This window comes from Salvelinus fontinalis, chromosome 40 (genome assembly GCF_029448725.1).
Source record: "Salvelinus fontinalis isolate EN_2023a chromosome 40, ASM2944872v1, whole genome shotgun sequence".
Lineage (NCBI taxonomy): Eukaryota > Metazoa > Chordata > Actinopteri > Salmoniformes > Salmonidae > Salvelinus > Salvelinus fontinalis.
This window is the reverse complement of record NC_074704.1, coordinates 17540562-17561546: the sequence shown is the minus strand read 5'-3', so window position 1 is coordinate 17561546 and position 20985 is coordinate 17540562. Positions and strand designations below refer to the sequence as shown.

General features: G+C 40.9%; 1 protein-coding gene and 1 long non-coding RNA gene across 3 annotated transcripts; both read right to left on the bottom strand.

The window, feature by feature from the left end:
* Window positions 1-2695: 2695 nt before the first annotated feature.
* On the bottom strand, window positions 2696-8008 carry LOC129839577 (uncharacterized). The gene is made up of 4 exons (XM_055907106.1): window positions 5119-8008; window positions 4441-4770; window positions 3786-3949; window positions 2696-3467 (listed from the first exon to the last, which is right to left on the bottom strand). Exons 1-4 carry the CDS (start codon window positions 5186-5188, stop codon window positions 3309-3311), a joined length of 723 nt encoding a protein of 240 aa, XP_055763081.1. The 5' UTR covers window positions 5189-8008; the 3' UTR covers window positions 2696-3308.
* Window positions 8009-14330: 6322 nt separating this feature from the next.
* On the bottom strand, window positions 14331-20413 carry LOC129839497 (uncharacterized). Of its 2 annotated transcripts, none has more exons than XR_008757037.1 (5): window positions 20024-20413; window positions 18923-19181; window positions 17693-17814; window positions 16267-16879; window positions 14331-14599 (listed from the first exon to the last, which is right to left on the bottom strand). It is a non-coding gene; the product is annotated as an uncharacterized LOC129839497 (long non-coding RNA). The 2 variants fall into 2 exon arrangements; XR_008757038.1 differs by having other exon boundaries at window positions 16267-16299; window positions 20024-20411.
* Between the last annotated feature and the right edge of the window lie 572 nt (window positions 20414-20985).

Here is a 20985-nt window from a genome sequence, read left to right as displayed (position 1 = left end):
GATGCCCACACTCACTTGACACTTTCGGGGGGCTGCCCTATAGCGCACCAGGCTATGGGCACGCACTGGCGACACCGTGTGCTTAACCGCATAACACGGTGCCTGACCAGTGACGCGTTGCTTATAATAAGCACGAGGAGTGCGCTCAGGTCTGCTACCTGGCTTAGCCACACTCCTCTCTAGCCCCCCCCCAAAAAAATTCTGGGGTTGCCTCTCGTACCTGTCCCGCTGCCGTGCTGCCTCCTCATATCGCCGCCGCTCAGCTTTCGCTTCCTCCAGCTCAGCTTTGGGGCGGCGATACTCCCCAGCCTGTGCCCAGGGTCCTTCTCCATTCAACTCTTCCTCCCAAGTCCACAAGTCCTGGGATTTCTGTGGTTGCTTTCGCTGCCCTTTTCCCCGCTGCTTGGTTCTGGTATTAAGGTGGGTGGTTCTGTAATGACGGTCCTCCTCCTCTTCATCAGAAGAGGAGGAGCAGGGATTGAACCAAGGTGCAGCGCGTTGAAATGACATGATGAATTTATTTAACAAGACAAAACGAACTATACTACACTTGAAATGATACAAAATAACAAACGACGTAGACTGACCTAAACATAAGAACTTACATAGACACGAAGAACGCATGAACAGGAACAGACTACATACACACCGAAACAGTCCCGTGTGGTACGAAATAACATACAGACACGGAAGACAACCACCCACAAACAAACAGTGTGAAAACACCTACCTTAATATGGCTCTCAATCAGAGGAAATGAAAACCACCTGCCTCTAATTGAGAGCCATATCAGGTCACCCTTAAACCAACATAGAAACAGAAAACATAGACTGCCCACCCAAACTCACGTCCTGACCAGCTAACACATACACAAACTAACAGAAAACAGGTCAGGAACGTGACACTGATAGAGCTGGTGTAACTGAGTCAGGTTTGTAGGCCTCCTTGCTCGCACACGCTTTTTCAGCTCTGCCCACACATTTTCTATAGGATTGAGGTCAGGGTTTTGTGATGGCCACTCCAATACGTTGACTTTGTTGTCCTTAAGCCACAACTTTGGAAGTATGTTTGGGGTCATTGTCCATTTGGAAGACTCATTTGTGACCAAGCTTTAACTTCCTGACTGATGTCTTGAGATGTTGCTTCAATATATCCACATAATTATCCTACCTCATGATGCCATCTATTTTGTGAAGTGCACCAGTCCCTCCTGCAGCAAAGCACCCCCACAAACATGATGCTGCCACCCCCATGCTTCACGGTTGGGATGGTGATCTTCGGCTTGCAAGCCTCCCCTTTTTTCCTCCAAACATAACAATGGTCATTATGGCCAAACAATTCTATTTTTGTTTCATCAGACCAGAGGACATTTCTCAAAAAAGTACGATCTTTGTCCCCATGTGCAGTTGCAAACTGTAGTCTGGCTTTTTTATGGCGTTTTTGGAGCAGTGGCTTCTTCCTTGCTGAGCGGCATTTCAGGTTATGCTGATATAGGACTCATTTTACTGTGGATATAGATACTTGTGTACCTGTTTCCTCCAGCATCTTCACAGGGTCCTTTGCTGTTGTTCTGGGATTGATTTGCACTTTTCGCACCAAAGTCAATTCATCTCTAAGAGACAGAACGCATCTCCTTCCTGAGTGGTATGACGGCTGCGTGGTCCCATGGTGTTTATACTTGCGTACTATTGTTTGTACAGATTAACCAGGTACCTTCAGGTGTTTGTAAATTGCTCCCAAGGATGAACCAGACTTGTGGATGTCTCCAATTTGTTTTCTGAGGTCTTGGCTGATTTCTTTTGATTTTCCCATGATGTCAAGCAAAGAGTCACTGAGTTTGAAGGTAGGCCTTGAAATACATCCACAGGTACACCTCCAATTGACTCAAATTATGTCAATTAGCCTATCAGAAGCTTCTAAAGCCATGACATTTTCTGGAATTTTCCAAGCTGTTTAAAGCTGTTTAAATATTGATACATAATTAATAGTCATGTGATATTCAACTTGTGTATTCATGTTTATGTTGTATTTGTATACAGTTGAAGTCGGAAGTGTATGTAAACTTCTGACCCACTGGAATTGTGATACAGTGGATTATGAGTGAATTAATCTGTCTGTAAACAATTGTTGGAAAAATTAATTGTGTCATGCACAAAGTAGATGTCCTAACCGACTTGCCAAAACTATCGTTTGTTAACAAGAAATTTGTGGAGTGGTTGAAAAATGAGTTTTAATCAATCCAGCATAAGTGTATGTAAACTTCCGACTTCCGACTTCAACTGTATACAAAAACAACATAAACATGAATACACAAGTTGAATATCACATGACTATTAATTATGTATCAATATTTTGATTAAAAGCAATAAACGGTGTGAATATGTTTCTCACGCCAAAACATATTTTACACATTCACTGGTATTCAAAGTGGAAATTATTTTTAGGAAGTTGAAACTGACTCGTAGGCTTGTATCCTGATGTACCTGATCAAGTTTAGGCAGCTAAAATATTTGTACCTATGATAAAATATAATAAAGGTCTTAACAAACTGTTCTCATTTTAACGTTGAAGCTCTTTTGACTTTGTGGCAGACCCCATGCACAGGAACAGCTTCCTGGGTGGTCCACTGACCTAAAAACATTATCACCACAGCCTACAGCACTGTTTCAAACTAAAACCAATGTAATACTTATGACCTGATGTATTGAAAAAAAGGTATAGGTAGGCCTCCATTGCTATCAACTTTACTCCTTATGGACTAAAACAGGGATATTCAACTGTCGGCCCGCGGGCCAGATCAGGCCCTTTATTAATTTAGACGGGCCCTTTGAACAATTCTTCATAAAATATCAACATTCATAAAAGATCTGCGCCAAAATCTGACGTTCAGTGCCAAAATGAAAAGCACTGTAGTTATTGTCTTATTTATTGAGATAAATAAAAAATAAAGTAAAATGGTGGGCGAGCGTTGAGCCTTTTCTTTTATTTGTGTGTTTGCATTGCATGTGGAAAATGTCCGCTCCCCCTGAAATGAACTTTTTTACATCTGGCCCTCGTAAGAATATAGTTGAATAGCCCTGGAATATAACATTGGCTGTTCCCTTCTTCCCGCTGGTCTTCTGTTGTAATGCGAATACTTTTTATTCACACACATAAGCATGGTATGGTGCGACACATACGTGCACACACACACACAAACAATTTACCACTAACACTTGCAGTGAGGATAGAACTGTGAAATACAGCAGAACAGGCTTTTCAATTCTGAAAAGTAAAGAAGCAATATTCAGAAAAAGCATTTGAAGAAGCTACTCAGTGGTCCTACTACCTCCTTTGGTAGACACCGAATAGGGGTACGATTCTACCTGTGTGTCAGGTGGACAAGTGTGATTCCTGGCCATGTCTTCATAGACAGACTCAGGAATGACCTGGGGTGTGGATCCTCCCTGGTTATGGCACCTCTTCACCTGTGAAACAGAAATGTTGCTTCATTCATATATTATGCGCTACAAGCAATCATATTGTCTTATTTAACCACTTTTTAATTATTCTTGGACATTGATAAAACAATTATGAATCTGAATTGCCCTGGCATTGAATTGCCCTGGCATGACTGGCATTGAACGGACATTGTGTTTGACAGTTTAGAACAAAATATAAATCTACACACTAGTATTATGCTCTCAACATGTTTAGCAGGACGAGGACAACTTTTTGATAAAGGACAACGTTTTGACAGATACACGTGATTGACCCATCACCAAGGCAACCTTCAGCACACTCACCCGTGGAGCGGCCCAGATGAGGAAGATGACACACAGCAGGATGGTCAAGATGCTAATGATGATGACGTTTACCACGCCATATGGGCACGGCTTCTCATTGGCTGGGTGAAAGGGGGTCAGCGTTACTGCAGTAGCTGTAGGACATGGCAGCTGTAGGACATCGTCTATGGAAGACATCACCAAATGGGAAAATCTAATCAGTATCCTGCAGCACTCACACAAAATAACGATCAGTTGTATCAAAGAAAAGCCACTGAAGAACAGTGTTTCTCAACTTGTTTGTATCGGGACCAGCAGGCTATGGTTGTTTATATTGAAACTAACACTTGAGAGTTGACTAAATTGGTCTGAAACACCTCAGTGACCGCTGCCAGTCCATTAACCACAGATTGAGAAACACTAGTCTGGATTCTAGATTACACACATTTTTTCTACATGTGAAATTGAACGTTCATGATAAGAGTAAAACACATCACATCTAGAGTTTATTTATTTAGGCAAGTCAGTTAAAAAAAAAAACCTTATTCAGGGGTAGAACGACAGATTTGTACCTTGTCAGCTCTGGGATTTGAACTTGCAACCTTTCAGTTACTAGTCCAATTCTCTATCAACTAGGCTACGCTGCCGCCCCACTACAGTGTAAACATATACCTACCATTCACCACGACCAGAGTGGAGCCTCTTCCTTGGTTGATATCATTTTCATACGTGGTTTCATTGAATTTTGTGTAAATACACCAGTAGACTCCTGTGTCCTCTATGGTCAGGTTACTGATGGTGATTGTCAGTTGGTCCACAGGTCCCTCAGTCTTCACTCTGTCCCAGTAGCCTTCCCTGGGGCTCAGCTTGGAGTCCCTCTGGTGGTAATACAACACCTGCATGTCCCTGTCCAGCCCAACATACAGGTATATTCCGTCCTGGTCTTTTAGAGTGGTGGAGCACTTCATGGTAAACTTCTCCCCAGTCTTCACCCAGAGAATGGCTTCTATATAAAAGAGGTGAATGAAAAGATAAACCATGATTCGGGGAATTTGTGTAATAGATAAACATGTTTCTACAAAAAAAACATCATAGTGGAACTTCAAAGGCTGAAACCGTTTTCCACCCAGAAATGGTTAAACACCAAAAACAAACCTCAAATTGTATTTTTTCTACATACATTTGTTTTCATGTAGGGCACTATACACTACCGTGTCATTTTAGTCTCAAAATGTTTAATACCTATCTGAAAAAATAGGTGCAAAATTTGCTCCTGGTGCAAAAAGTGTTAACAGAGCCCAAACTGGTGACTCTACATTCAATGTTGGGAGAAAAAATAAGTTTGTCTTATTACCTGCTGCTGTGGTTGATGTGCTGAGAGAGAAACCGATCAACAGCAGACACCAGTGCAGTAACATCTCCATCACTTAAGCCCTGGTTACTGCCGTCTCTGTCGGTCTGACTTTTAAAGACAGAGGAAGTGTCATCAAAGCCCCTTCTCAACCACCACTCCCTCCTCAACCATCAGTATTGAACATTATACACAATCTAAACAACAATCCTTAATTGAATTCTATTTTTGAGATATGCGTAATCATCTTATCATAGCGTCAATGGGTGTATTGTCGTAGCCTACTAAAGTACTGCACTTTGTCTGGGGAAATGATTCAAATTGAACTCATTCTGTCATTCATCAGGGTACCATTTCCTGTAATATCACCATATGACCACTGGATCATTTTCACTTTTCAATGCTACTTTTATTTATCTTTTTGCTGTTACATTACCCAACTTGACACACAACAACACACACATCACAGGCTGGGGGCAGCCTCCGGAGATCTAGGGTAAAAGGACCTTGCTGAAGAGCACAACAGTGGAAAGTAGCTCATGGGATATTGAAGCCAGCAACGCTCTGGCTGCCAGTTCACTCAGTTATTGAGGAGAGACTGCCGTCTAGTGTCAAGCTGGAACAAAACAGGCAGAAAGACAAAGGTTGTATACCATTCCCCAGAAGTTTGTATTCATATAAGGTTATTAAGCTTAGTTACATAACCCTACATAAACTTTTGGGGGGGTTTCTCCCTCGAAATATGTAACCTGTTTGCCTGACAACTCAAACTGAATTATTCCGCTGTTGTATCATTCGCTACATACTTCAGTCTGAGACTGCCATCATTGAAGTCATTTGTGATGACATCAAAATGAGAGGTGTTGTACAAAACAAATTGATCAGCGATAGGATCATCTCTAACCAATCAGAGTATCAAAGCCAATGATGAATCTTCAAAACGGTGCTTTACTCACCTGTTCTGGCTCTGGCCCAACCCATCGGTTTGTAGGACCTATCAGATGGTCTAGAATGGATTTCCATTCTAGAATTCATCGGGGGGTTACTCAGATCCAGACTCATTGCGGAGAAGAAACTAACGTCAGTGGGCGTGGTGTAGCGTTTGGCTGGAGCAAGGAGTTTGGGTAGCCAGGCAAGTAACCTGTAGGGTGTATGTGGATTATTTAGACCTGCAGACAGGACAGGTCTCAGGTCTCATGGCATCCACTTTGTCCATCTTTTTTTTAAACGCAACACCAAAAGGAACACAAGAGCTGATAATGCTACTGAACAAACATGAACCATATGCCTGTAGTGTTAAGAGTCCTGATACATATTGAGCCAAAGCATCCCAGTTTCTGTGCCAAGAGCACCATCTCTTCAGTAGTAGCACAATCAGTAAAAAAATATATAACCTAGTTTCACAGTATTAGCATTCAATGTAACGAAATATATGATCATACACAAGGAATGTGATCATTATTTACAGTAATATACATACACATACAATAATCAATTAGAATTTAAAAAACACCATTTGGACATTTTGAAACTATAAAAACGGCCTCAAACTGCTCGTTAACTTAAGGCCAAGAGGAGACAGCGTTTTGGGCCTGGGGATGCAGAAAGATTCCCTTTGAAGAAGTTTTCTCTCAATGTCCCCTCCCCTGCGTGACATCTTGATAATTTCTATTCCAATGTATCTCAGAGAACTAATAGGATGTCCAGCTTGTGTAACCGATGTGAAATGGCTAGCTATTTGCGGGGTGCGCGCTAATAGTGTTTCAATTGGTGACGTCACTCGGTCTGAGACCTTGAAGAAGTTGTTCCCCTTGCTCTGCAAGGCCCGCGGCTTTTGTGGAGCGATGGGTAACGATGCTTTGTGGGAAGCTGTTGTCGATGTGTGCAGAGGGTCCCTGGTTCGAGCCCAGCTAGGGGTGAGGAGAGGGACGGAAGCTATGGTGTTGACCCGGATCACTGGTTGCTGCGGAAATGGAGGAGGTCAAAAGGTGGGTGAGTATAACCGATGTGAAATGGCTAGCTATTTGCGGGGTGCGCGCTAATAGTGTTTCAATTGGTGACGTCACTCGCTCTGAGACCTTGAAGTAGTTGTTCCCCTTGCTCTGCAAAGGCCGTGGCTTTTGTGGAGCGATGGGTAACAATGCTTCGAGGGTGGCTGTTGTCGATGTGGGCAGCGGGTCCCTGGTTCGAGCCCAGGTAGGGGCGAGGAGAGTGACGGAAGCTATACTGTTACGCTTGTACAAAATGAACAGCAACCAGATTTTTTGTCTCATGTCCGTATATTGCTGTGGTACTCACTGATCCGTGTTTTAAGCTTTCTATGGGTTTTAAGGCTTCTACGGGCTTTCCCTAGACAGACCACAAGGACATTTCAACATGTAAATAGCATTGCTGGACATGCAGGTAATCAGGCCTTTAATAATACATCTTTGTCCTGCAGGGTTGGGTTAATGAGTTGCATTTGTACGTGAAGCTGCATTGAGCACATTGGCAACATTTGTGATTACGCTCTTGAACCTTGTCCAAGAAAGTTTCTCTTTTCTCTTTTGGATAATCCGATTTAACCACAATGTCTCTCACGTTTGTGGGAGAGACATAAAGACCTAATGTGGGAGATATTTAAAAATGGGTTTCAATTGTGGATCAGTATCAATAATGTACCAGTACTTCATGGTAATGTCCTTCCTTCCTCAATGGTGAGTATTGGGTGAAGCATGAGGGGACATGTTCTGCTTTTCTTTAACTTTTGGTTGAAGGCTTTCCAACTGTGTTAGTCCTTCAAAACTATCATTGGCATGTTTTACCCAATTGCACCCCCTTTGTTGCACCCCCTTTCCTTAAATGTTTGTGTGAGGTCCGTGATCTGTTTCTGATAAGAAGCTTCAGAGCTGCATATTCTTCTGATACGACTGTACAGAAACCCAGCCTGAAACCCCAAACAGCAAGCAATGCAGGTGTAGAAGCACGGTGGCTAGGAAAAACTCCCTAGGACGGCCAGAACCTAGGAAGAAACCTAGAGAGGAACCAGGCTATGAGGGGTGGCCAGTCCTCTTCTGGCTGTGCCGGGTGGAGATTATAACAGAACTATGCCAAGATGTTCAAAAATGTTCATAAGTGACAAGCATGGTCAAATAATAATCATAGGAGAAAGCCCTGCCTCCAGCTGTTTGCTTAGAAATTCTAGGGACAGTAAGGAGGCCTGCATCTTGTGACCGTAGCGTATGTTTAGGTATGTACGGCAGGACCAAACCGGAAAGATAGGTATGAGCAAGCCCATGTAATGCTTTGTAGGTTAGCAGTAAAACCTTGAGACATAAAAAGGATCTCTAAGGTGCTCGCCGCTGTTGCATTCACATAACTAGAGGCATGTTAAAGCATATCAAAGTTACATCAAGTTGCGTTCATGTCAACCCTCTTTCAGATAGTTTTTTCTCAATGTTAATACAACTTAGCCCATATCTCTTCCCTCTAGTGGATCATCAACTAGATTCAGATTGAGTGGTCGGGGGGCCGGAACATAATTACAAATCATTTGTAGACTGCAAATTGACCGCGAGAAGCCCAAACAGATATGTTTGACGAAAACATAATTTAAAAAAAAAATGGAAAATAAGTATTTGGTCACCTACAAACAAGCAAGATTTCTGGCTCTCACAGACCTGTAAATTCTTCTTTAAGAGGCTCCTCTGTCCTCCACTCGATACTTGTATTAATGGCACCTGTTTGAACTTGTTATCAGTATAAAAGACACCTGTCCACAACCTCAAACAGTCACACTCCAAACTCCACTATGGTCAAGACCAAAGAGCTGCCAAAGGACACCAGAAACAAAATTGTAGACCTGCACCAGGCTGGGAAGTCTGAATCTGCAATAGGTAAGCAGCTTGGTTTGAAGAAATCAACTGTGGGAGCAATTATTACGAAATGAAAGACATACAAGACCACTGATAATCTCTCTCAATCTGGGGCTCCACGCAAGATCTCACCCCATGGGGTCAAAATGATCACAAGAACGGTGAGCAAAAATCCCAGAACCACACGGGGGGACCTAGTGAATGACCTGCAGAGAGCTGGGACCAAAGTAACAAAGCCTACCATCAGTAACACACTACGCCGCCAGGGACTCAAATCCTGCAGTGCCAGACGTGTCCCCCTGCTTAAGCCAGTACATGTCCAGGCCCGTCTGAAGTTTGCTAGAGAGCATTTGGATGATCCAGAAGAAGATTGGGAGAATTTTGGTAAAAACTCAACTCGTCATGTTTGCAGGACAAAGAATGCTGAGTTGCATCCAAAGAACACCATACCTACTGTGAAGCATGGGGGTGGAAACATCATGCTTTGATGCTGTTTTTCTGCAAAGGGAACAGGACGACTGATCCGTGTAAAGGAAAGAATGAATGGGGCCATGTATCGTGAGATTTTGAGTGAAAACCTCCTTCCATCAGCAAGGGCATTGAAGATGAAACGTGGCTGGGTCTTTCAGCATGACAATGATCCCAAACACACCGCCCGGGCAACGAAGGAGTGGCTTCGTAAGAAGCATTTCAAGGTCCTGGAGTGGCCTAGCCAGTCTCCAGATCTCAACCCCATTGAAAATCTTTGGAGGGAGTTGAAAGTCCGTGTTGCCCAGCAACAGCCCCAAAACATCACTGCTCTAGAGGAGATCTGCATGGAGGAATGGGCCAAAATACCAGCAACAGTGTGTGAAAACCTTGTGAAGACTTACAGAAAACATTTGACCTCTGTCATTGCCAACAAAGGGTATATAACAAAGTATTGAGATAAACTTTTGTTATTGACCAAATACTTATTTTCCACCATAATTTGCAAATAAATTCATTAAAAATCCTACAATGTGATTTTCTGGATTTTTTTTCTCATATTGTCTGTCATAGTTGAAGTGTACCTATGATGAAAATTACAGGCCTCTCTCATCTTTTTAAGTGGGAGAACTTGCACAATTGGTGGCTGACTAAATACTTTTTTGCCCCACTGTATATGATCACATCTCTCTCTATGTGTGGGAATACTTGGGAATATATTTACAAAATTAAAATCCTGTGGTGCTGATTTCCTGGTGTTTTTAAAGTCCTGGTGTTTTATGTTCAACAATGAAAATTCAAAAAAAAACAAAAGTTTGTATATATTTTTGGGGTGTCAGAAAACTTGGGGGGCAAAATAAAACCACCGGCCCGTGGGCCGCCAGTTGGGGAACCCTGCTCTAACGGACATGTTGTCTTCTGTTCAGTGTCGCATCTCTGACTTGGATTCCATCAAACCAGGGTTGTATTCACAAGGAACAAAATGATAGCAGATTGGCCAAAATGTGGAGGGACCACCTGAACTTGTCCAATAAGACAATTTCAGGAGACTGAAAAGATTTGGCATGGGTCCCCAGATCCTCAAAAGGTTCTACAGCTGCACCATTGAGAGCATCCTGACCGGTTGCATCACCGCCTGGTATGGCAACTGCTCGGCATCTGACCGTAAGGCAATACAGAGGGTAGTGTGAACTGTCCAGTACATCACTGGGGCCAAGCTTCCGGCCATCCAGGACCTATATGATAGGCAGTGTCAGAGGAAAGGCCATAACATTGTCAGAAACTCCAGTCACCCAAGTTATAGACTGTTTTCTCTGCTACCGCACGGCAAGCAGTACCAGAGCACCAAGTCTTGGACCAAAAGGCTCCTCAACAACGTCTACCCCCAAGCCATTAGACTGCTGAACAATTCATAAAAATCGCCACCGGACAATTTACATTGACCCCCCCCCCCCCTCCCCCTTTTGTACACTGCTGCTACTCAATGGTTGTTTGTTACCTATGCATAGTCACTTCGCCCCCACCTACATGTACAGATTACCTCAACTAGACTGTACCCTTACACACTGACACGGTACCGGTACCCCCTGTACAGTATATAGCCTCGTTATTGTTATTCTTATTGTGTTACTTTTATTTTGCCTACTTGGTAAATATTTTCTTCTTCTTGAACTGCACTGTTAGTTAAGGGCTTGTAAGTAAGCATTTCACGGTAAAGTCTACACTTGTTGTATTCGGAGCGTGTGGTAAATAAAGTTTGATTTGATATTTGTTTTCCGTTGCAAATAGTTTTGCTACGGTGTGCATTAATGAATGCAACCCTGTACTGTTGCTGGGCAAAAAAACTTCAGGTACTGTAAACCTACTTATATAATACATAATGATGGATAAAATATATATATATTTGTGCAGTAATTATATACATTTTCCTCACAATGGGTTTACCGCTTTTGGTTCCTTAAAACTTATTAAAACAGTTTAGATCTTAGAACATAAAAAAATTCAGATTAGTCACCCCATCAATTTGTCACGTTCATTCTCCTCCTCGTCTGAGGAGGAGCATGGATCGGACCAAAACGCAGAGTGATATGAATACATCTTCTTTTATTAGAAACGAAGACGAAACGAACACTATACAAACTAATACAAAAAACAATAAACCACGAATGTGAAGCTACAAACGACAGTGCACAGACAAGCTACTAACGTTATACATAGACAATTACCCACAATCACCTAAAGCCTATGGCTGCCTTAAATATGGCTCCCAATCAGAGACAACAATAAACAGATGTCTCTGATTGAGAACCAAACCAGGCAACCATAGACTTTCCTAGAACTCTCTCCTGAACACAACCCCATACACTATACAACACCCCCTAAACAATACACACACCCTAAACTAGACAAAACACACAAAGATCCCATGTCACACCCTGACCTAACTAAACTAATAAAGAAAATCAATATAACAGAGGCCAGGGTGTGACACAATTATAATTTTTATTTGTTTATAGATTGTAGTAATTAAAAACAACAATTAAAATCTTCATCCTATTTACAAAACCCGAACAGTGTCAAGGTGTGGGATTTGAAAAGGAATTTCACAGTGCGAAATATACAACAAAAAAAAACATACAAAAGATGAATCACATTTTTGGGGGGGACAAAGTAGAAATCTCGATTTTCACATTAATAACAAACAAAGTCACATATAAAAACATACAAAATGTAGCAACACAAAGTCTGTTATATGGGTTAAAGTGCAGAGTAGGCCTCAAGCAGGCATATCTATGTGCAGAAAACAGGAAGTTGCTTTTTTTTCCTCCAACAAATCACTTGATTTGTATCACTTCATACAGAGAAGAAATAACACATTTTGTTGGACTGCGAAATAAACAAAACGTTACACATGAACATCTCAAACCACCATAGTAGATCTAAGCCAAAAGCCCAAGCTTCTTTGGAAGAGCCTCGACTTTTGCCAAGCAGGCTGACATAGAGATATATGAATCATTCTATCTGTATATATAGTGCCAACTGCCAATCATGTACTAAAATAAGAAGGAACTGATACAAGATTTGGCAGGAATTATGGGAGGTGGAGTTTTGTTGTGGACGCCATTCACCTCAAGCTGTCACAATACAACAACAGATTTCTCAGTCGATATGACAGCAGAAAACATGATAGCAGTAAAACATCATTGGAACTGAAACAGTCATTATATAACTACAATATTAAGACAATAGCAGCCTCTTTCATAACATAAAACAATTGTGGCATTTTCAAAAGTATCATAAACAAACACCAGGTAAACTTGAAACTGATACCAATTCTCTCATATGAATAATCAACTCTTGTTTTTCAGGTTTACAGTTGCATTTCATTGCACTGCCTTCATGGAGGTGAGCCCTGGGCAAGATATAAATATAGACCTGCATTTTCCACCAGCAGATAGCGCAAGACAAGAAGAAAGGGGAATGAGGAAGGACACAAACAAAATCCTCTGTGGTAGGAGCAACAGGCTGGCTTTTGGTTACAACAGTGGTTGTTGTACAGTCTTGTGAAACCCTCTTTCAGAAGGGAAACCAGTTTTACTACATGTTTTCAGAAAAATGCTGTGTTCAAATTGAATGTTCGCACAACCTTAGTATAGAACAGTGTGTAAACTTATAGTGATTAGAAGGTCTGGTGTTACAGTATAGTAATAACAACCACTATGGTAGAATCTACAGTATAGGAAAGGGGGAATTTTAAACCATGCACCTTATAGTGTGTACATTGATTAGATTACCTGGTATTACAGTATACCAATGTTCTGCAGTGGTAGAATCTAGAGCATTATGACACCATGGCAACCCTGTATAGAAACATTGATATATAAGTGCACAACGTAGAACACCAAATAATGCATGCAGAGCAAAATTAGGCCGATACCCACTAATTATCAAAATCCAGAAAAGAGCCGTTAAATTCTACAACCACCTAAAAGGAAGCGATTCCCAAACCTTCCATAACAAAGCCATCACCTACAGAGAGATGAACCTGGAGAAGAGTCCCCTAAGCAAGCTGGTCCTAGGGCTCTGTTCACAAACACAAACACACCCCACAGAGCCCCAGGACAACAGCACAATTAGACCCAACCAAATCATGAGAAAACAAAAAGATAATTACTTGACACATTGGAAAGAATTAACAAAAAAACAGAGCAAACTAGAATGCTGTTTGGCCCTAAACAGAGAGTACACAGTGGCAGAATACCTGACCACTGTGACTGACCCAAACTTAAGGAAAGCTTTGACTATGTACAGACTCAGTGAGCATAGCCTTGCTATTGAGAAAGGCCGCCGTAGGCAGACATGGCTCTCAAGAGAAGACAGGCTATGTGCACACTGCCCACAAAATGAGGTGGAAACTGAGCTGCACTTCCTAACCTCCTGCCCAATATATGACCATATTAGAGAGACATATTTCCCTCAGATTACACAGATCCACAAAGAATTTGAAAACAAATCCAATTATGATAAACTCCCATATCTACTGGGAGAAATTCCACAGTGTGCCATCACAGCAGCAAGATTTGTGACCTGTTGCCACAAGAAAAGGGCAACCAGTGAAGAACAAACACCATTGTAAATACAACCCATATTTATGCTTATTTATTTTAACTTGTGTGCTTTAACCATTTGTACATTGTTACAACACTGTATATATATAATATAACATTTGTAATGTCTTTATTGTTTTGAAACTTCTGTATGTGTAATGTTTACTGTTAATTTGTATTGTTTATTTCACTTTTGTATAATATCTACCTCACTTGCTTTGGCAATGTTAACACATGTTTCCCATGCCAATAAAGCTCCTTGAATTGAATTGAATTGAATATATAGGGCAGTTACATATCATTTGTAATCAACCACAGACCTTAACGGCTGACATCATCAGTAGATTATGAAGAAACAAATGCCTCAATCAGAATGACCTGAGTGGCAAAGTGACTGTCATCGGACACTTAACAGGAAACAGTCCATCAAAAGATAGTGATGGTGACAAACCCCTTATTGATCGTCAAGGAAACAGTCCCTTTCAGAGACTACCAGTTAACGAATCATTTACTAGAGACTGTTACGGTGGTCCTGTGGAGTGTCACTGTTTAGACCTGGACAGAGAGAGAGAGTGAAAGACAGTGAGAGTGAAAGAGAAAGAAAGTGAAAGAGTGAAAGATAAAGAGAACCGACAGACAGACAGAGAAGGTGAGAGAGAGAGAGAGAGAAAGAGAGAGAAAGAGAGAAAGAGAGAAAGTGAGAGAGACAGAAAGAGAGAGAAAGAGAGACAGAAAGACAGAGAGAGAGAAAGATCATAATGTTACACAATAATAGAAAGTAAAAACAGGAGAGACTTCACTAATCATTACAAGGAGCATGAGCAGCATGTAAACTACAAGATAACCACAAGGTTAACTACAGGACAATCAATCATTTAAAAAACCATGTCCCCTAACAAGCTATGATGCTGAATAGAAAGAGAGCTATTATAAATACAGTAGATGTAGATACAATATGTTTTAGATAGATATATTCATTATAGATGTACAATAGAGATATAGACATGTTAGATGTAGATACAACATACAGTGAGGATAACTTTTCCTTCTGCCTCATCATCGTGCTGCCTGTCTGTTGGGTGGCCACTGTGACCGATAACCAACAAGGACACGTCAGAAGCTGATCTGTGACATATTGTGGAGGAATGTCATCTAACATTTAAATCTCCAGAGGAACCTTGTCTCCTTCAAAGTTCAGTGAAATTAAGAGTCGGGCAGAAAAAGAAAAGTTAGTCAAGAGACTTGCAAGATAGCAAGTCTTCCCTCAGTGCAGATAGGCCCATATTTCACCCAGCATTACATAATAGTATGACCCAAATACATAATCTCCCTTCACCACAGCCATGCAGTTAACAAACTAAATTAGAACAGGGGTGGGTCAATTCTTAAGATTTCCCCGTTGGAAAAATGCAAAATTGTCGCCAACTGGTTTGGTAAACAATTAGTAATCATCCGGACTCCATTTTATACTCCACTTGTGACGGATGAAACACTTCCCTTTGACCTACATTCAATCACCCTAGTAGTCATGTTTAATAGGAAAGCTAAGACCGATACTGTGTGTACAGCATATCAGATATTACACAGGGACAGATACAGGGACGGACTGGGACAAGAAACCAGGCCCATTTTTGCCACTGGAGCCCCCCATACCTGCCCTGGCATGACAGAACAGATACTGTACGTACAGCATATCAGACATAAGGTCCCAATGTAAACAAAGTATCTCCCTCTGAAGCAACAGTAAACAGGAACTGATAGAGGATGTGCTTTGGAAGGTTGAGAACAGACAGACATGAGTTCTGGGTGAGTGGCCACAGTTTCACAGTTTTACTGTCCAAGGCTGAGTGGCTAGTTTCACAAACCAAAAGCATGTGAATGCTAGCCTGGTCAAATATCTGTTTGTACTACTCTTGCCAACTCCATAGCTCATTGTCAAGACAAAAATGTTAGGCATGACAATGAGTGACAAGGATTTGGCATGATAGCCCAAACAGACTGGCACTCAGGCTATGTGAATGCATTATGGAGTGTTGTTGTAATCATTTGTTGAGTTATAATTTTGATCAAATTTTTTAAATATGATGCTGGTCATTATAAAGTATATGTATTGCTTGTACAGTGTATTCTGTGAACTGTGTGGGAAAGATGGGAAACCATAAACCCAAAGTGACAAATTAAAATCAAATGTTTTAATAAATACTGAATATTGAAGGACATACTCATTAATGGCAAGGTGGACTGCCTTCGAGTGCCTGTGAAAAAAATTACACAAAACCTACTATTACAATAAATCTTAAAACAAACTATACTGAACAAAAATATGAACGCAACATGTAAAGTGTTGGACCCATGTTTCATGAGCTGAAAAAAAAGATCCCAGAAATGTTCCATATGCACAAAAAGCTTATTTTTCTCATCTTGTTGACCAATTAGTTTACATCCCTGTTAGTGAGCATTTCTCCTTTGCAAAAATAATCCATCCACCTGAGAAGTGAGGCATATCACGAAGCTGATTAAACAACATCATCAATACACAGGTGCATCTTGTGCTGGGGACAATAAAAGGCCAGTCCAAAATGCGCAGTTTTGTCACACATCACAATGCCATAGATGTCTCTAGTTTTGAGTGAGTGTGCATTTGGCATGTTGACTGCAGGAATTTCCATTAGAGCTGTTGCCAGAGAATTTAATGTTCACTTCTGTACCATAAGCCACCTCCAACGTTGTTTTAGAGAATTTGGCAGTACGTCCAACCGGCCTCACAACCGCAGACCACATCTAACCACGCCAGCCCAGGACCTCCACCTCCGGCTTCTTTACCTGCAGGATCATCTGAGAACAACCAACCAGACAGCTGATGAAACTGAAGAGTATTTCTGTCTGTAATAAAGCCCTTTGGTGGGAAAAAAAATTCTGATAAGCTGGCTCCCAAGTGGGTGGGCCTATGCCCTCCCAGGCTCACCCATTGCTGCACCCCTGCCCAGTCAAGTGAAATCCATAGATTAGGGCCTAATTTATTTATTTCAGTTGACTGATTTTCCTTATATGAACTGTAACTCAGTAAGATTGTTGAATGTTGCGTTTATACTTTTGTACAGTATACATAAAAAAGCTAATAAGTAAACCAAATGCAATGTTGATGAACAATAAATAGCCTACTAGTGCATTTCATGCTTAATCCATTAATATTGACTTGGATTGAGCATCAAATGCACTGTTTTTCATGGTTAGTATAAGCCTATACAACACATGGCTGAAAGCCACTGATCATATAGTAAAGATGTCTGATGTTTATCTACCGTACTTGACGACTGGCTGAGCCTGGGGTATTTTCACTATGCTGTTTGACTACTGAGGTACTTGGCAGTGCAACTTTAAGGTAAGCATCCCCATTCAGAGCCAAAATGGGCTGGCTGCCAACTGCCAAAGCATCCAGTCCCACTGCAGGGGTTCATTTAGCACAAACTATCATGCCAAGCAGAGATCCATGATACTCAACAAAGCTTCATACAATGATATCTGTTCATGGAGGAGTTACAGAGAGAGAGAGAGAGATCACACATATCAGCCAGGCCCACGTAGCACACCGTCTAAGAGAGCTGTCATCAGTCTGTAATGTATGAGTAGGACAATTCATGTACTTACGTCGGGCGGAGCGCCTCTTAAATAACAGCAGCGCAGCAAGGAGTCCAATGATCAAGATCCTATGACCCCAACCGGGGCTAGCCATTTGGTGGTGGAATCGGAAGCGAAATCATATTTTGAACCTTCAAATGCGGGGGGAAAAGAAACAATTTACAAATGAAATAGGAAATTCACGTGTTTTTGAATTAAATACACGAGGTGCTACTCTATCTGTGACCAGGTATAGATGCACAAAGTCCATAATTGAGAACAAATAAAATCAGATTGATTATTTTTACAAATCTAATCCAGTAGACCTGGATTCAGTCAACCAAAGTTCAATGTCATTTCTACTAAATAGAAGTTCCAATATTTTTCTAAAATATCAAATCCGGAGGAAAAGGTTAGCTATGATTGGTCAAAGTCAGTATCAGGTCATTTCACTTGTTCCAACTTAATTTCCAGCGGAGTAATTTTTCGGATTATTTTGATATCTTAAAATAAACACACAGACTAGAGCTCTTTTCTAATCTAAATATCATCTTAATTTACTTCCTATTGCTAAAAACAATTCGTTTTTGCATCAGATGGATCATTTTTATTTGGAAATTCCCAGCCAGGCAGGTCAGAAAAAAACATTCAAAATGGCTGCCAGAGATGAGAAACACAACTGCAGAGACAGAATGTTCTGGTAAGAAGGTATTATGATGACTGCACTGAATCGTGATAAGAGGGAGCATTAGAGACAGATTGGAGACTATGAGCTCTAATTTGCAACTAGCGCAGGTAGGTACAACTCCACCCTCATTATTTCATTATTAACCTAGTAATTTCCTATAGGCTCATCAGATGACAAGTAGACTGGGTTAAGCAAACATTGAAGAGCTTCTGTATTCATGTTGAAACATGCATGGAATGTTTCTTACGAAAACCAAGACATTCATTTCTTTTTTTCCAGTTTCAAGGAAGGTGTTCAGTCAGATTGAGGAGCATGTTACGGTCTCTACTCCTCAGTGACATGTTGTTCTTTCATGATAAGGCTGACTTTTATTGTGCTCGCACATGATAAAGACGTCGTAAAAAGGCCTATACTAATAAATGATGACTAGATTGAGGCTGAATTGTTTACAATTATCGGGGTCAGGATGAGGGAATAAGGGAGACTGGCAGGTTTTGGATTTGGCCCTGCTTTTACAAAGGATGACATCACAAACATCATTCATGTATACCGACCACGATGGCAGAACGTACCTGTGGAACATACAAACGGGATCTCAAGTGATGCCTTCCCCTCCTGGACCCCATTGGGGTTGTGCATTGTGCATGAGTAGTTTGTGGAACCACTGTATGTAGCCTTCAGAACTGTTCGTTTACTGGAGAGGCTAAACACTTTGTCGTCTGTCTTTTTGGCCACAAGTTCAGCACTGCCTGTGCAGTTTGCGTCAAACTAGTCAAACCACCAGATCAACCCTTTCTGGTGCCTCATGGTTGGTTGGTGATTTGTACATAACTGGAAGAGAGAGAGGAAGATAAATGATATTACATACACGTGGGTGCAGTTCTTAACAACGTCAATGGGTAAACATCGTTAAGACAGACTTTGCACCTTTTCAACGTCCATCCGACGGTTATAACTTGGAATGAGATTACTGGACAAGTGATTTTAATAAACTGGAATGACCTTTCTTCTATCTCTAACACACGTTCTATTTTAGTCTGTGTGTACTAGGCCTATTGTGTGCATCAGTGTTTACAGTTCGTGACGTAGACGGCGGACGTAAAGGTAACGTAAAGGTAATGGCGGACTGAACGAAGTTATGTAGAGCACCTCAAGATAAAACATAATATTTGAAATATCTGCTAAATAAGACTAAAATATTAGCACTAAATAATCTGGTGGGTGATAACCTTCAATCTGGATAATAACACAAAACAAATCCTAAGACTAGAGACATTTATCGACAAATATTACGAAAACAAGCAACACCCAAACATGACGGAGAGTAAGACAGGGGAACCGATTCAAAAACAAAAACGTGACTCTTCAACAGACACTGATGATTTAATATTCTCACCACCGGGAATGGTAAAGGTCGAAACCGATCTGTTAAAATCAATAAATGACAAACTGGGTATACTTGAATTAGTTAGTAAGGATATAAAAGAGTTGAAGGCAAGCCTAGAGATGAGTGATGAAAAAGCTGCGACATTTGAGAAGGAAACACACAAGCTAAAAGGGACAGTCAATAAGATTGAAACCGAAATGAATGAAATTAAAAAGGAGAACACCGTTCTGAAGGAATGCTTACTGGACATACAAACTAGATCCATGAGAGAGAATTTGGTACTTACAAATATCCAAGAGAAAGAAGGAGAAGTTCCTGAATCTGTAGTTAGAGAGTTCCTTCTTACAGCGCTTCAGATTCCACGCGAAGTTATCGACAAGATCCAACTTGAACGTGTACACCGCTTCGGACAGAGAGGGCAGAGGTACAAACGCCCAATCGTTGCCAAATTTGCTTCATTTAAAGATAAAATAATGGTTAAAAGCCTGGGTAAAAGACTTGCTGGGACCAAAATTGGCATGAATGATCAGTTTCCGAAGGAAATTGTAGAACGGCGCAAAGTTCTGTATCCAATTTTCAAAGAAAATAGATTAAAAGCGAAACGAGTAGCTCTCGTCGTTGATGAACTATATATTGATATCCAGTTGTTCAGAGACACAAAAACTACTCCATGGTTATTTTAAAGATTACAAAGTTCTCATAGATGAGGAAAATAAACACAATTCAAGCCCGGTTATTGATTGTAACAATACAATAAAAAATATAGCTTTTCTATAAATCTTCACATATAACTAATTGAACACACAAGCACTAATTCTACATAGTGATGATAAAAACTAAGTAAACAGAAGGCACAGTATGTGTGGATGGTGTGGTGTGTGTTTATTTTATTTGTTATGTTTGGAAAGTTGAGTGAGTGAGTAATGAAATGGCTCTGGGATATGCAACCAATGTATTGCTGTGAGCCGGGTATGAGAGGGCTTTCAATGTTGTTCAGATGATGGATATACTTTTATAATGAATTATACGTCTTATTTATTTATTGTCCTATCATGGGGAACTACATTTTTAAAATAAATTATATCTAATTATTTATCATCCTATTTTAATGGTACGGTCCATGGCCCTATACCCTAGACACCCACATGAATGGCCCAGATACTAAGGAGAAGTCCCTAACTGTTTTATGTGCATGCTGTAAGCGGTCTGTATGCAGCCAAAATGAGGTCAGAGACCAAGAGCAGCACT

Excerpts from the sequence above, each read along its gene's own strand:
- LOC129839577 (XM_055907106.1), bottom strand. The coding sequence starts at position 5,188 with ATGGAGATGTTACTGCACTGGTGTCTGCTGTTGATCGGTTTCTCTCTC. Across the intron at positions 4,771-5,118 it reads CACATCAACCACAGCAGCAG|AAGCCATTCTCTGGGTGAAG; the intron begins GTAATAAGACAA and ends TCTTTTATATAG. Across the intron at positions 3,468-3,785 it reads TCATCTGGGCCGCTCCACGG|GTGAAGAGGTGCCATAACCA; the intron begins GTGAGTGTGCTG and ends TCTGTTTCACAG.